Raw genomic sequence first — 17,815 nt, 5'->3', positions numbered from 1 at the left:
GGTGAGGCTACAAGAGGAGTCAGTTGAGATCCCTAGTGTTGTCAGGGTGTGACCACAATCACCGCCCAGCTCAGAGCCAGAGAACCCGGAAGCTATTTCATAATCTGTTGCAATGGCAAAGAAGGAATTAAAAAAAAAATAGAAGAAAGAAAACCACACCACAACACAAGGAAGAATTAAGTCCTGAATGACTGGCTCCATCATGCCCACCCTCTCCACCCTAAAATAGCACAAAAGAAATAGCTAACCACACCCTAAAGACTACTTTTGGTGTAAAACAGGTAAGTGATGGGCTAGGATGGCAACAGGGCGCGATGGGAACAGGGTGTGAGGATCAGTCTAAAAACATCCCTTTCACGCAGATGTGTACATGCTTCCGAACAGATAGGATCTGGACACCAGGGTTCGATGCTCGGGAAGTCACAATTTCATCTGGGGACTGGATACAGATTTACAAAGGACCCACATGTTCCCAGCTTTCCACTTGTAGCCTGGCATCTCTACAGGGGCTCCTCCCCAACTCACGCCTATAGCTAAAAAGGACCATTTCAGGAATGGGTTTTTGCTGTACCTCTGAAATGGTAAACACCTTAAAGCCGAGTCATCCTTAGCCTGGAGGTCTAACGTGGTATTTATCAACTCTCGCATCCCCAACATACAACATTAAAAGGTACACTAAATTCTGAAGGTAGCTATGCTGCACAATAGTTTAAAATTAAACGATTGTACAATATTCATTTATGCTTGAAATTCCAGTCCTAGGCCAAGCTTGTGGCCACCCGCATTGACGTTCTTGCCGTCGAGCAGGGCTGATAACATCAGTTTGATACCTGGTTTTAGGTTCTGAGTGTACCCTAAGCCAATCAGGCTAGAGTTGTTCACTTTGGCCGAAAAGCAGGCATCAGGATTGACCTGATACTTGGCTGCTATTCCAAAGCGAGTGTTACTGTTTCCTGCAGTCCAGGCGAGATTGACAGCAGTCTCCAACTTCTTGTTCACTTTCTGGTAAATGGACCCACCAAACTCTGTCCCGTCATTCACATTAGTATGAAGCTGGAATTCATCCATCTTATAGTCAACTGCAAAGTTGCTCTGGGTCACTCGGAACTTCGAGGTCTCATAATTCATCTGGTAACCAGCCAGCCAACCCTCATAGCCAAGCACCAGAGCTCCCCGGATCGAGGGCCCAGCGATGTCAAAGTCCACGTCACAGCCTAGGTTGATGTGCTCCCTCTTGTACCCTGTCTTGATTTTAGCATTTTTTTTCCCCAGTGTTCGGCGAGAATGACGAATCAAAGGTGAGTTTCAGTCCACGAGCAAGCTGGTCTTCCACAGTGATCTCAGTGCCCAGGGTGTTGTCTGTGTTCCACTTCTCTGTAAACGTCAGCCCATACTCAGTCCATCTGTACTTGGTTTCCAGGCTGCCGTTCACTTTGGTGGTTTCCGTGTTGGCAGAGCCTGAGCTGGTAAATTCCAATCCATTCTCTGACTTCATTTTCTTTCTTTCTTTCTTTTTTTCCTGTGGTATGTATTTTTATTTTTATTTTATTTTTATTTTTTTTATTACGTATTTTCCTCAATTACATTTCCAATGCTATCCCAAAAGTCCCCCATACCCCCCACCACTTCCCTACCCACCCATTCCCATTCTTTTGGCCCTGGTATTCCCCTGTATTGGGGCATATAAAGTTTGCAAGTCCAATGGGCCTCTCTTTCCAGTGATGGCCTACTAGGCCATCTTTCGATACATATGCAGCTAGAGACAAGAGCTCCTGGGTACTGGTTAGTTCATCATGTTGTTCCAACTATAGGGTTGCAGATCCCTTTAGCTCCTTGGGTACTTTCTCTAGCTTCTCCATTGGGAGCCCTGTGATCCATCCAATAGCTGACTGTGAGCATCCACTTCTGTGTTTGCTAGGCCCCTGACTTTGTTTTCAAATCAAGTTTTATTAAGCCAAAGCCGTAGCCCTTGGTGAAGACATCTCTGGCGGACTTGCCAAGATCGGCGTATGTGGGAGGCATAGCCATGTTCTCAGAGGCGGTGATGGTGGGAGCAGCGGCAGCTATGGCGGGGGTTGCAGCGAGGAGCAGAATTCTAAAAATTAATCCTATATGGATACATTTGTATGATGTTTTTAAAAATGAAACATATAATTTGGCATTCAGTTACAATACCTAATCATTTTTAATTTGGTACAGATTTTCTAAACTTAACTATATACAATTTGTATATAATAAAAATATGTATTTACATGATTCATTCACTCATTCTGCAAAATTTATTCATTTGTCAATGGTTGGAATATGGCTGAGATCTGAGCCTACTATCTCTATCATCTTTGTAGTACCACTACTCATTGGATAAATGCTTTGGTCATACAATGAATCAAGGCACATTACCCAATCTCAGTCTATAAAATTTTAATTTTTAAAAAAAATTTACTGCTCAATTTCATCATCTCATCTCTGGAAACCAAATGAGATAGACATCTGCAATGGCTTACATTGAATATATGTCCTCACACAATACTATAATCTCTTCCTAAACATGTATAGTCTGAGTTAAAGGAAAGCAATAATTGTCTAAGCTCTCTGGAGTTTGCAAGAACTTTGATCCATTTCAGATGCTCGGCCTGAAAGAGCAATACGGGACTTGTTCACCTGGTGTAAGCTGTATTGAAAAGTGGTCTGTCAAAGTGCTGTCTTTGGTAAGAAAACATGAGAACTGGTGATTTAAATCACACTATGTCTGGATAAGATGGAGGGAGAGTAGTGTCCATTACAAAAGAATATCATCTGGACTGAAGATACAATCTAAAAGTACCAAGATTTGCACAATGACTACATAGGCTACAAGCAACTTGCTAATTCCAGAGTAAATGCATGATTACTTTTTGACAAAATCAAGATTTACTATTTTACTATGGTTGCAATACATAAAAATTATCAGCTATATGCTTATCTGAATTACTTGAATCTTTTCTTTTAAGTTAGCATATTGGTAAGCATGAATTATGAACTAAACAGGTTAGACAAAACTTAGGAAGTATGATTCAAAGCCAATAAAACTCCAGAGGTTGTTCTCTACTTTTATATTGGTGAAAAAATTTCATACTCAACCAAGTCAGGTACTCTTTTCATTTGATTTTATTGTCCATTAAACACTGGCTCAAGATTTTTCTGGTTCATATTCTGAAATTGATATGTATATTTCACTTGTGGCTATGTAGAATTTATTCCAAAGACAATAAATTTAGCAAAATTATATTCCAAATTATTTAATGGGGAAGTAAGCTTTTACCTAAGCTTTTTTCTGTCTTGGTAATTTTCTTTCTTCCTTCCTTCCTTCCTTCCTTCCTTCCTTCCTTCCTTCCTTCCTTCCTTCCTTCCTTCCTTCCTTCCTTTCTTTCTTTCTTTCTTTCTTTCTTTCTTTCTTTCTTTCTTTCTTTCTTTCTTTCTTTCTTTCTTTCTTCTTTCCTCTTTTTTATTAGATATTTAATTGATTTACATTTCAAATGTCCTCTTTCCTGGTTTCCTCTCTGAAAACCTGCAATCTACTTCCCCCTCTCCCGGCTCACCAACCCACCCACACCCGTTTTCTGGCCCTGGCATTCACCTACATTGGGGCATAGACCCTTCATAAGACCAAGGGCCTCTCCTCCCATTGATGACCAACTAGGCCATCCTATGTTACATATTCAGCTGGAGCCATGAGTCCTGCCATGTGTACTCTTTGGTTGCTGATTTAATCCCTGGGAGCTCTGGAGGTACTGGTTCATTTATATTGTTGTTCCTCCTATGGGGCTGCTAACTCATTTAACTCCTTGGGTACTTTCTCTAGCTCCTTCATTGGGGACCCAGTACTCAGTCCAATGGTAGGCTGTGAGGATCCACCTCTGTATTTGTCAGGAATTTGTTGGAACCTCTCTGGAGACAGCTATAATAGGCTTCTGTCAGTAGGCACTTGTTGGCATCCACAATAGTGTCTGAATTTGGAGATTTTATTTGAGATAAATCCCCAAGTGGAGCAGTATCTGGTTGGTCATTTCTTCAGTCTCTGTTCCACACTTGGTCTCCTCAACTCTGTCCATGGGTATTTTGTTCCTCTTTCTAAGTAAGATCAAAGTATCCACACCTTGGCCTTCCATCTTCTTGAATTTCATATGGTTTGTGAATTGTATCTTGGGTATTCTGAGATTCTGGGCTAATATCCACTTATCAGTGAGTGTGTGTTCTTTTGTGATTGGGTTACCTCACTCAGGATATTTTCTAGTTCCATCCATTTGCCTAAGAATTTCATAAATTCATTGTTTTTAGTAGCTGAGTAGTACTCCATTGTGTAAATGTACCACAGTTACTGTATCCATTCCTCTGTTGAGAGACATCTGGGCTCTTTCCAGCTCCTGGCTATGATATATAAGGCTTCGATGAACATAGTGGAGCATGTGCCCATATAACATGTTGGACAATCTTCTGGGTATATGCCCAGGTATGGTATTAGTGGGTCCTCAGATAGTACTATGTCCAATTTTCTGAGGAACCACTAAACTGATTTCCAGAGTAGTAGTACCAGCTTGCAAACCCAACAGCAATGGAGGAGTATTCCTCTTACTCCACATCCTCGCCACCATCTGCTGTCATCTGAGTTTTTGATCTTAGACATTCTGAATGGTATGAGGTAGACTCTCAGAGTTGTTTTGATTTGCATTTCTGTAATAACTAAGGATGTTGAACATTTCTTTAGGTGCTTCTCAGTCATTTGGTATTCCTCAGTTGAGAATTCTTTGTTTAGCTCTGTGCCCCATTTTTGAATAGGGTTATTTTGTTTTGGAGTCTGACTTCTTGAGTTCTTTGTATATATTGGATATTAGCCTTCTATTGGATGTAGAATTGTTTAAGATCTTTTTCCAATCTGTTGGTTGCCATTTTGTCCTATTGACAGTGTCCTTTGCCTTACAGAAGCTTTGAAAATTTATGAGGTCCCATTTGTGAATTCTTGATCTTAGCATAAGCTATTGGTGTTCTGTTGAGGAAAATTTCACCTGTGCTCATGTGCTTGAGACTCTTCCCCACTGTCTTTTTTATTAGTTTCAGTGTATCTGGTTTTATGTGGAGGTCCTTGGTCCACTTGGACTTGAGTTTTGTACAAGGAGATAAGAATGGAGCAATTTGCATTCTTCTACATACTAACCCCAAGTTGAGCCAGCACCTTCTGTTGTAAAAACCTAGGATAGTGAAAACTATTCTCAACAATAAAAGAACTTCTGGTGGAATCACCATCTCTGACCTCAAGCTGTACTGCTGTACTGCTTGATAAAAACTGCATGGTGTTGTTATAGTGACAGGCAGGTAGATCAACGGAATAAAATTGAAGACCTAGAAATTAACCCACAAACCTATGGTCTTTCGATCTTTAACAAAGGAGCTAAAACCATCCAGTTAAAATCTCTTTCAAATATAAATAGTTAACATAAAGATAACTAGAATATTGATATGCATTTATAGTACATGAAGTTTATATGATATCTGTATATGTAAGCATATATATATAAGTGTATATGTATATATGTATATATATATGAAATATTTATAAACATATAAATTTTTAAATGTCCTAAGCTCTCTGACAACATCCAGGAAATCATTCATGCATTTACTATTTTGTATTTACTGAGTTGGTACAGTCTAAACTTCTGTTTCCAGAAATGTTTTAAACTTGTCTTAAGACTTACTGACTGCACTGATGACTACTAACAACAGGTTTAGTTTTAATACCATTTAGGATCCTGAAGGATTTCAAGACAGAATTGTGCCTCTTGTGGTTACAATGCTGATGCTCCAGGTAAGGACAGCCATGCTTTTTCTTCCTCTTTTCCATTCAGTGTCAACTAGAAACAAAAGGAATATGCTGCTCAAAACTAGTGTCTTTCACAAAGAAATTGGTGTTATTCTTTATCCAAGAACTTCTGTTGTTATATCTACTTATGCCAAAGCTCCAAATTGATTAACCTGTAAGAGTGAAAGATTTGTTTCAAAATCCTTTGTTTTCTTGAAGTCTACTATATTATTAGTTCTTCAGTAGATAGTTCTGCTTGCTACTGCCATCGTAAAAGTCTCAAGAAATGAATCCCTAAAACTTCAACTAAGTTCCAGCTTTTCCAAGATCCAACTTAAGGCTGGACAGGAATGGAGAATCCAGAAATATTTCAGCAGGATCAGAAGCTGGATTTTAAAATGCACAAACTCACAAATTTTTTCTCTCCTCTTTAATATTGTACTAACCATGGAGCCTGGAATAGAATCTGGCTTCCTGCCGAAAAAGAAAAAAAAGCTTTAATCCTCCCAAAGTGATTAATTTTCATACATGAAAGAAAGCAGAAAACACGATTCGTAGCCTTGGAGAAATGCCATGGAAGCACAGAGGTTCTTATACGTTTTAAATTGAACTTTGTAGGATGCGGCAAAAAGGTGTATCTGTAACAAAGATTGAACCCCTTAGAAAAGTACTGGATGGCACGCAAGGGAAAGGCTGGCTAAACTTTTGCCTCACTAAAAGGAGATTAGGTTTTAATTTGAATTCATTGTGCCTAGACTCATAACATTTTGGTTGCTAAGCAATATAGGCTTCTTTTGTGGACACCAGTGAGAAACATGGCCAAGGATTTTTATTTCACATTTTAAAATTTTCTTTTGTATCTACTTAAATCCAACAGAAATAATGGAGGTGTATAATGGAAACAATCCCTTATGTGTAGAAAGGTCCAAAGACTCATCATTAGGCATAATCACTGTATGGATGGTTGTCTCATTAACCTGTCCTTATTTGTATCATGTGCACTCTTAGAAATGACTCTGCTGAAATGGAAACAAATATAATTTACATTAAATAATAAGCTTTTTTTGAACAGATTAAAAACTGAAGAGATTATGAAACATTTAAATGGTCTTTAAGCTCATGTGGCATAAAATGCCTTTGGATTTGTTTCAGTCTTTTGACTTCTTATACAAAAAATGTAACACTATAATCCCTAAGTCTTGATGACCAATACTTATTCCTGGCTTGTTTGATTTGTTATCTACTTGGTATCAAGACTTTTATTCCTTTATTTACCTCCAAAAATATTTCCCAACAAATGCATAAGTCTTAACAATACGTTTCCCAGAAATAAGATTGAAAATTTAAAAGGCAAAATAATGTTATCAATACAGAAACAGTAAATGGGAAAGTTTTATTTTAAATCCAAATTTGTTTAACTTGATCATTTGTAAACTTTACCTATTAATGATCAATGGTTGTGTGTACATTTACAATAAATAGAAAACACCTCATTAATTTTTTGACATATTTCACAAACTTCTGTCATTTTATTAAATGTCTTAAAGATAGGCAAGAGGAATTCCATGTACTCCATTCACAAAATGGTGATACTGCAATCCTCCAAGTTTGCCAAGTTTGTTGAAATATAGCTAAACATACTGTCACTTTTTCTCAGAAAAAAAAATATTTCCTAAATATCAGGATAAATACATGAATATGAATTCAGATTTCATTTTGCAGACAAGAAGCAGCCTATGATTGAGAAGAACAGGTTTAACCTTGTACCTAATCTTAGATCAAAAACGAATTCTAGACTTGGATGGTTTTAGCATATTCATAGGGCTTGGATCAAGGTAGTCCTTTGTTCCAGTGCAGAAGAGTAGCATTTGCTCCTGCTTTGAATCTATCTGAGGAATACACAATGAAGACTAATGAGCAGTATAAACACTATAATAGAGTATTTGCAGTTCCTGTTGTAGAGAAATATCTGCAGGTGTTAAGGAATGATGTATAGAGGTTTTGTGATCATGATTTTGGCTTGCCTATATTTAAAACTCTGAAATTTGAAGGAAGGGCTAGATTTTCTTCAAAAGAAGAACAGGAAGGACTAATTGTAGGTGCATGTAATGTTGCCTAGTGGGTTCCAGCACTGACTGAGGTTTCACCTTTTAAATGTATTTTTCTCAATCAAATATGTAATAACTGCTATAGCATTTATGAATATGCATGACATATACCTAGGTGACAGCTTTGATGTTATTCAGATGTCGGACACTATATGTGTACTTACTATGTTCTAGTTAATTCCATACAGAAGTGGCAAAAGAATAAAGTTCACCAGTAAAATGTATAACACATCCTCTTCCTGAACTGGATAACTGAAGTCCAAAATCTTCCTTCCATATCAAGTAGTTGTTAGCAAGCAGGGGTGTTAAACTGATCAAGACCCCTGCTGTTGAATTAAGGAAGGCAGAAAGACGCTGAGGAGAAGGGTGACCCGGTAGGAGGACCAGCAGTCTTAACTAATCTGGACCCCTGAGATCTTTCAAACACTTGTCCACCAAACAGACAGCATACACCAGCTGATATGAGGCCCCCAACACATATACAGTAGAGGACTGCAGGGTCTGTGTTCATTCAGAGATGATGTACCTAACTATGAAGAGACTTGAGGCTCCAAGGAGTTTAGAGGTCAGGTAGGGTGGTGGATGGGGACATCCACATGGAGACAGGGGGGTAGGTAGGAGGTATGGGATGTGGATGTGGGACAGTAGGAGGGTGGATGGGGGAAATAAAATATGAAATGTAAAAAAAAAAATTAATTAAGAACAACTTTATAAACTGTGCTTTATCTATGTTAAATTCTTTTCCATTTAAAAACACATTATTGTATGAATAAAATGGTAAGGTATTAATGTGCACAGATTTATTCACTATGTGTCTACAATATATTTGCTAATGTATCTGATCATGTTGTAGCATAGCTGTTTTATATGCTAATATGCATTGATAGTCACTCATTTTCTCCAGAAATGTATAGTTTGGGGTTATTTCAATATGCAAATATTTTATTTTATATTTGATCATCTCCTGTATTCATATAATGTATTTTATCAAATCTTCCCTTCTATTTCCACTTTCCCACTACTTTCCCTTATAACTCAATGCACCCTTGTCTTTTTTAAACGCCATGTACTTCTGTCATTTGGTATATGGTGTAGAACCATCTTCAGGGACATAAGTCTTTCAGGGTCCAAATTCCTGAAGAAAATTTACCCTTTCTCTAGCAGCCATCAGATACCAGTAGCTTTTAAGCTAACTGTGTATTCCTGAACTCATCCTAATGCTCATTCAGGGACACTGGCAGGCTCAATCTGTGGACCATACCTAGCACCTGTGAGTTCATGGTTCAACATCCTTTTCTTGTCCAACAAATAATGATGCAGACTTCCATTACTTCTGGCTCTTAAAATCTTTATTTGCCTGTTTCAATGATGATTTGCTGAGATTTTGGAAATGTGTGTGTGTGTGTGTGTGTGTGTGTGTGTGTGTGTGTGTGTGTGTGATACAAATGTCCCACATAGAACTTAAAACACCACATCATCTTTTATCCACTATACATTGAGTAGTTATGGATACCTGTATAAGCCATCACTTACTTTATAAATAAAATTCTCTGATGAGGAATGTACCAATGTATTTGCAAAATATTATATTTTAGTTACAAAGGTCTTAGAGGGCAATATATTATATCTATTTAACATTATAATAGTAGCTGGTTCTCCCTGTGGTTTATGACACAAACTACTGCATAGGGTGTTGACCTTGAAAACAGTGCCAGGTATATGTTCCATCTTTTGGAGTGAGACTTTCATCCAATTAGAAAAATTTCAGTCCCTCCTTTAACAATGAATCCACTATCACTTTACTAGTCATATACAAGCCAAATGGTAATTTCAGCTTACAGTATTAATTGTTACGTGAAATTGATGGCTATTTTTCTAGCATGTATAACATCTTCCAGCCTTCTGAAAACTAATAAGGTTGAATCTTTCTGGTCAGGATAAGCTTGATTTCTCTAAGACCTCTGACTCAGATATGTAATGTCTTTAACAGTAGGGTTTTATTGAGTTCTGGATAGTAACCAATACCAATAGTAATATTTGGATGGAGGTACAAGAAACCACTCTGGCCAAAAATCTAAAAGAGAGGTAACCCATTCCTGAAAACAAAACCTTAATTTGAGAGCTTATCGTTCTTGGAATATGGTAACTCCCTTAAACTCTGGTTGTATAAATGCATATAATGCTATGTCAGGAAGTTTTGTAGCATTTTAAAAGGCATTTGTTATCAGTTTTCCTCAAGTACCACCCTCTCGTACTTGCCTTCCATCTTCCTTAACCCTTCCTGTTTCATTATTTTATCCTTCATATAACCTGAGTTCTAGTCCTCACATGAATCCTTACTAATTTCTGACTTCTATAGATATGCCAATTGGAACATATACAGCAACACTTACAAATTTATCCTCCCCATACGAGTGAAAATTTATAGCACCTTTCTTTCTTGGTTTGGATCACTTCACTTAAAATGGTAACTTCCACATGCATTCATTTATCTGAGATTTCTATATATCTGTACAGATAAAAATATTCCACTGTGTACACCACAAGGGCTTGCTTACTCTGTAAAATCTCCCACTTTTAAAAAAATTAAAAAAACACCTATAACTCAAATATTTTCTTATAGCCATTTACCAAGGGAATGGAAAATATATGCTCAAAAATATTTTTTGAGTTTTGAAATAAGCTATATTTGTAATAGTCTAAACTAGAAACTGTCAACTGTTGAATCAACAAAATGTGACCTATATTTTCAATTCAACACTATTCAGAAAAAAAGACACAATCTCCTGCATATGCCAGAATAAAATATATGTGAAAATAAAAACAATAGCATCATTAAAAGAACAGCTTGGAAAAATGGAATTCTATGTGCATAAAATTAGCATATAATAAACAAAAAACATTATTGTTATAAATATGAGAAGCTGATAAGTACATTAAAAAGTGTACAAAAATAAGTTATGAGAGTAATAACTATGTTGTCATCTTGATAATGCTGATATTTTGAAATCCATTCATCTTCAATCTATCATCTATATGTCATTCCATCTATTTATTTATCTCTTGTCAATAGTGACAATTTAGGACTTGAGAAAAGAATGTATTTTATATTCAACAATGAAGTCGCATAATTTTTTGCAGTTTTAAATAGAGAGGGTTATCTAAAATTCCAAGGTTGTAATTGTGAAGGGGAGGAAACATTAGTACCAACTGTATATTGAACTATATTAGAAGTTGATTATTTGTAGTCTTTGATATTCCAATGCTTTAATCTTTTATGTATTCAATCTTCATCTAGTCATTTATTCTTGTTGGCAATCATCAGTACAGTAGATGTCCCACAAATTTCTTAATGCTCTTGAGAGCATGACTAAGAACACAGGTTACAGACTGAGATTGCTTAGATTTTTAACTAGGTCTACCACTTAATACTGTGTGATTTTAATATAATGCTTAACTTATTGTATTTCTAAGTTTTATAATGAGGCAGATGGTAGCAGTAGTAACTAGTAAATTAGGAAACAAAATAAACTTGATGCACTTTGACTAATAGAGAGTCAAATAAGTACAAATTTAAATAGATTCCTGTCTGTTGCATTTCAGTTACAGTTTTGTTGTAGTTTTAAAATATGTTCTGTCTGAATACAAAAATGTAGGCTCTTAAGTGGTTCACAAAGCATGTGTATAATGCCTTCATGGAAGGATCTTCAACAGATTGCATCCAAATTCTCTCTATGTATGAGGAAGATATAGAATGATATAGTCAAGTGGGAAATAATGTTAGTAGAAAGATTCATTCAGCCTCTTTCTCCATAAAAACTCATGGCTATAATAGATGGTGCCTCCACAGCTGAAAATCACCAGGCATTATAAATACTTAAGAGAGTGAGTTAAAAAAAATATCTTTCTTAACTTAAAATGGAAGCAGTGGTTTAAAGGGGCTAATGATGCTAATTATAATAAGGTACTGATAGGCATTTCATCAAAAACACTGACCCACAGTCTTATCATGTGCTCATCACATATGGTAGAGTCTGCTCTTTATAACCATTAACCCCCTTGTGGTATGTACATATGTAAGGAAGAAGACAGCATGAAACATTTTCTATAGATAAGAGACTGAAAATTAACAAGAAATTTACAGACGAATGCCTGTTTTTCCAAGACATGAATACTGAAAGTTTCCTTAAATATGAATTCTTTGGAAAGGCAAAATAAATTTAAGAGCATTATATTATATTCATAAACAAAATTTCTAACTAATTTTAACTCAAAATCTATATAAGTTAATGTTTTTTTTTCCTTCTTTTTTTTGTTTTTTGTTTTTTTTTAATTTTTAATATTTTTATTACATATTTTCCTCAGTTACATTTCCAATGCTATCCCAAAAGTCCCCCATAGCGCCCCCCACTTCCCTAATCACCCATTCCCATTCTTTTGGCCCTGGCATTCCCCTATATTGGGGCATATAAAGTTTGCAAGTCCAATGGGCCTCTCTTTCCAATGATGGCCAACTAGGCCATCTTTCGATACATATGCAGCTAGAGAAAAGAGCTCCGGGGTTCTGGTTAGTACATCATGTTGTTCCGACAATAGGGTTGCAGATCCCTTTAGCTCCTTGGGTACTTTCTCTAGCTTCTCCATTGGGAGCCCTGTGATACATCCAATAGCTGACTGTGAACATCCACTCCTGTGTTTGCTAGGCCCTGGCATCATCTCACAAGAGACAGCTATATTTGGGTCCTTTCAGCAAAATCTTGCTAGTGTATGCAATGGTGTCAGCGTTTAGAAGCTGCTTATGGGAAGGATCCCTGGATATGGCAGTCTCTAAATGGTCCATCCTTTCATCACAGCTACAAACTTTGTCTCTGTAACTCCTTCCCTGGGTGTTTTGTTCCCAATTCTAAGAAGGGGCACAGTGTCCACACTTTGGTCTTCATTCTTCTTGAGTTTCATGCGTTTAGCAAATTGTATCTTATATCTTGGGTATCCTAAGTTTTGGGCTAATATCCACTTATCAGTGAATACATATTGTGTGAGTTCTTTTGTGATTGCGTTACTTCACTCAAGATGATGCCCTCCAGGTCCATCCATTTGGCTAGGAATTTCATAAATTCATTCTTTTTAATAGCTGAGTAGTACTCCATTGTGTAAATGTACCATAATTTCTGTATCCATTCCTCTGTTGAGGGACATCTGGGTTCTTTCCAGCTTCTAGCTATTATAAATAGGGCTGCTATGAACATAGTGGAGCATGTGTCCTTTTTACCTGTTGGGACATCTTCTGGATATATGCCCAGGAGAGGTATTGCTGGATCCTCCGGTAGTACTATGTCCAGTTTTCTGAAAAACCGCCAGACTGATTTCCAGAGTGGTTGTACAAGCTTGCAATCCCACCAACAAGGGAGGAGTGTTCCTCTTTCTCCACATCCTTGCCATCATCTGCTGTCACCTGAATTTTTGATCTTAGCCATTCTGACTGGTGTGAGGTGGAATCTCAGGGTTATTTTGATTTGCATTTCCCTGATGATTAAGGATGTTGAACATTTTTTCAGGTGCTTCTCTGCCATTCGGTTTTCTTCAGGTGAGAATTCTTTGTTCAGTTCTGAGCCCCATTTTTAATGGGGTTATTTGACTTTCTGGAGTCCACCTTCTTGAGTTCTTTATATATATTGGATATTAGTCCCTTATCTGATTTAGGATAGGTGAAGATCCTTTCCCAATCTGTTGGTGGTTTTTTTGTCTTATTGATGGTGTCTTTAGCCTTGCAGAAGCTTTGCAGTTTCATGAGGTCCCACTTGTCAATTCTCGATCTTACAGCACAAGCCATTACTGTTCTATTCAAGAATTTTTCCCCTGTGCCCATATCTTCAAGGCTTTTTCCCACTTTCTCTTCTATAAGTTTCAGTGTCTCTGGTTTTATGTGAAGTTCCTTGATCCACTTAGACTTGACCTTAGTTCAAGGAGATAGGAATGGATCGATTCGCATTCTTCTACATGTTAACAACCAGTTGTGCCAGCACCATTTGTTGAAAATGCTGTCTTTCTTCCACTGGATGTTTTTAGCTCCCTTGTCGAAGATCAAGTGACCCTATGGTGTGTGGGTTCATTTCTGGGTCTTCAATTCTATTCTATTGGTCTATTTGTCTGTCACTATACCAGTACCATGCAGTTTTTATCACAATTGCTCTGTAGTAAAGCTTTAGGTCCGGCATGGTGATTCCACCAGAGGTTCTTTTATCCTTGAGAAGAGTTTTTGCTATCCTAGGTTTTTTGTTATTCCAGATGAATTTGCAGATTGCACTTTCTAATTCGTTGAAGAATTGATTTGGAATTTTGATGGGGATTGCATTGAATCTGTAGATTGCTTTTGGCAAGATAGCCATTTTTACAATGTTGATCCTGCCAATCCATGAGCATGGGAGATCTTTCCAACTTCTGAGATCTTCTATAATTTCTTTCTTCAGAGACTTGAAGTTTTTATTATACAGATCTTTCACTTCCTTAGTTAGAGTCACGCCAAGATATTTTATATTATTTGTGACTATTGAGAAGGGTGTTGTTTCCCTAATTTCTTTCTCAGCCTGTTTATTCTTTGTGTAGAGAAAGGCCATTGATTTGTTTGAGTTAATTTTATATCCAGCTACTTCACCGAAGCTGTTTATCAGGCTTAGGAGTTCTCTGGTGGAATTTTTAGGGTCACTTATATATACTATCATATCATCTGCAAAAAGTGATATTTGACTTCATCTTTTCCAATTTGTATCCCTTTGATCTCCTTTTGTTGTCGAATTGCTCTGGCTAGGACTTCAAGTACAATGTTAAATAGGTATTGAGAAAGTGGACAGCCTGGTCTAGCCCCTGATTTTAGAGGGATTGCTTCAAGCTTCTGACCATTTACTTTGATGTTGGCTACTGGTTTGCTGTAGATTGCTTTTATCATGTTTAGGTATGGGCCTTGAATTCCTGATCTTTCCAAGACTTTTATCATGAATGGGTGTTGGATCTTGTCAAATGCTTTTTCCGCATCTAAGGAGATGACCATGTGGTTTTTGTCTTTGAGTTTGTTTATATACTGGATTACGTTGATGGATTTCCGTATATTGAACAATCCCTGCATCCCTGGGATGAAACCTACTTGGTCAGGATGGATGATTGTTTTGATGTGTTCTTGGATTCGGTTAGCAAGAACTTTATTGAGGATTTTTGCATCAATATTCATAAGGGATATTGGTCTGAAGTTTTCTATTTTTGTTGGGTCTTTTTGTGGTTTAGGTATCAGAGTAATTGTGGCTTCATAGAATGAGTTGGGTAGAGTACCTTCTGTTTCTATTTTGTGGAATAGTTTGTGAAGAACTGGGATTAGATCTTCTTTGAAGGTCTGATAGAACTCTGCACTAAACCCATCTGGTCCTGGGCTTTTTTTAGTTGGGAGACTATTAATGACTGCTTCTATTTCTTTGGGGGATATAGGGCTGTTTAGATCATTAACCTGATCTTGATTCAACTTTGGTACCTGGTATCTGTCTAGGAACTTCTCCATTTCATCCAGGTTCTCCAGTTTTGTTGAGTATAGCCTTTGGTAGAAGGATCTGATGGTGTTTTGGATGTCTTCAGGATCTGTTGTTATGTCTCCTTTTTCATTTCTGATTTTGTTAATTAGGATGCTTTCCCTGTGCCCTCTAGTGAGTCTGGCTAAGGGTTTATCTATCTTGTTGATTTTCTCAAAGAACCACCTCCTTGATTGGTTGATTCTTTGAATAGTTCTTCTTGTTTCCACTTGGTTGATTTCACCCCTGAGTTTGATTATTTCCTGCCATCTACTCCTCTTGGGTGAATTTGCTTCCTTTTGTTCTAGTGCTTTTAGGTATGTTGTCAAGCTGCTAATGTGTGCTCTCTCTAGTTTCCTTTTGGAGGCACTCAGAGCTATGAGTTTTCCTCTTAGAAATGCTTTCATTGCGTCCCATAAGTTTGGGTATGTTGTGGCTTCATTTTCATTGAACTCTAAAAAGTCCTTAATTTCTTTCTTTATTCCTTCCTTGACCAAGGTATCATTGAGAAGAGTGTTGTTCAGTTTCCACGTGAAGGTTGGCTTTCTATTATTTATTTTGTTATTGAAGATCAGCCTTAGACCATGGTGATCTGATAGGATGCATGGGACAATTTCAATATTTTTGTTTCTGTTGAGGCCTGTTTTGTGACCAATTATGTGGTCAATTTTGGAGAAGGTACCATGAGGTGCTGAAAAGAAGGTATATCCTTTTGTTTTAGGATAGAATGTTCTGTAGATATCTGCCAGATCCATTTGATTCATAATTTCTGTTAGTTTCACTGTGTCTCTGTTTAGTTTCTGTTTCCATGATCTGTCCATTGGTGAAAGTGGTGTGTTGAAGTCTCCCACTATTATTGTATGAGGTGCAATGTGTGCTTTGAGATTTACTAAAGTTTCTTTAATGAATGTGGCTGCCTTTGTATTTGGAGCATAGATATTCAGGATTGATAGTTCCTCTTGGAGGATTTTACCTTTGATGAGTATGAAGTGTCCCTCCCTGTCTTTTTTAATGACTTTGGGTTGGAAGTCAATCTTATGAGATATTAGAATGGCTACTCCAGCTTGTTTCTTCATACCATTTGCTTGGAAAATTGTTTTCCAGCCTTTCATTCTGAGGTAGTGTCTATCTTTTTCTCTGAGATGAGTTTCCTGTAAGCAGCAAAATGTTCGGTCTTGTTTGTGTAGCCAGTTTGTTAGTCTATGTCTTTTTATCGGGGAGTTGAGTCCATTGATATTAAGAGATATTAAGGAAAAGTAATTGTTGTTTCCTGTTATTTTTGTTGTTAAAGTTGGCATTCTGTTCTTGTGGCTATCTTCTTTTAGGTTTGTTGAGGGATTACCTTCTTGTTGTTTCTAGGGCGTGGTTCCTGTCCTTGTATTGGTTTTTTTCTATTATTATCCTTTGAAGGGCTGGATTCGTGGAGAGATAATGTGTGAATTTGGTTTTGGTGTGGAATACTTTGGTTTCTCCATCTATGTTAATTGAGAGTTTGGCTGGGTATAGTATCCTGGGCTGGAGTTTGTGTTCTTTTAGTGTCTGTATAACATCCGTCCAGGATCTTCTGGCTTTCTTTGTCTCTGGTGAAAAATCTGGTGTAATTCTGATAGGCTTGCCTTTATATGTTACTTGGCCTTTTTCTCTTACTGCTTTTAGTATTCTGTCTTTATTTAGAGCATTTGTTGTTCTGATTATTATGTGTTGGGAGGTATTTCTTTTCTGGTCCAGTCTATTTGGAGTTCTGTAGGCTTCTTGTATGTTCATGGGCATCTCTTTCTTTAGATTTGGGAAGTTTTCTTCTATAATTTTGTTGAAGATGTTTGCTGGTCCTTTGAGTTGAATATCTTCATTCTCATCCACTCCTATTATCCGTAGGTTTGGTCTTCTCATTGTGTCCTGTATTTCTTGGATGTTTTGAGTTAGGATCTTTTTGCATTTTACATTTTCCTTGATTGTTGTGCCGATGTTCTCTATGGAATCTTCTGCACCTGAGATTCTCTCTTCCATCTCTTGTATTCTGTTGCTGATGCTCGCATCTATGGTTCCAGATTTCTTTCCTAGGGTTTCTATCTCCAGTGTTGCCTCATTTTGGGTTTTCTTTATTGTGTCTACTTCCCTTTTTAGGTCTAGTATGGTTTTGTTCAATTCCATCATCTGTTTGGATGTGTTTTCCTGCTTTTCTGTAAGGACTTCTACCCGTTTGATTATGTTATCCTGTTTTTCTTTAAGGATTTGTAACTCTTTAGCAGTGTTCTCCTGCAATTCTTTAAGGGATTTTTGTGCTTCCTCTTTACTGTCTTCTACCTGTTTACCAGTGTTCC

At 37.2% G+C, this 17,815-nt stretch overlaps 1 protein-coding gene across 1 annotated transcript; it reads right to left on the bottom strand.

The window, feature by feature from the left end:
- Nucleotides 1-208: 208 nt before the first annotated feature.
- On the bottom strand, nt 209-2,036 carry LOC110294695 (non-selective voltage-gated ion channel VDAC1-like). The gene is given in 3 exon segments (XM_085836747.1): nt 209-1,267; nt 1,269-1,483; nt 1,921-2,036. Coding segments are annotated over 3 exon segments (852 nt in total). The 5' UTR covers nt 2,029-2,036; the 3' UTR covers nt 209-738.
- Nucleotides 2,037-17,815: the final 15,779 nt, after the last annotated feature.

This window comes from Mus caroli, unplaced genomic scaffold, assembly GCF_978045245.1.
Source record: "Mus caroli unplaced genomic scaffold, Mus_caroli_1 scaffold_4, whole genome shotgun sequence".
NCBI classification, from domain to species: Eukaryota; Metazoa; Chordata; class Mammalia; order Rodentia; family Muridae; genus Mus; species Mus caroli.
The sequence above is the reverse complement of the archived record's forward strand: the minus strand, read 5'-3'. Positions and strand labels throughout refer to the sequence as shown.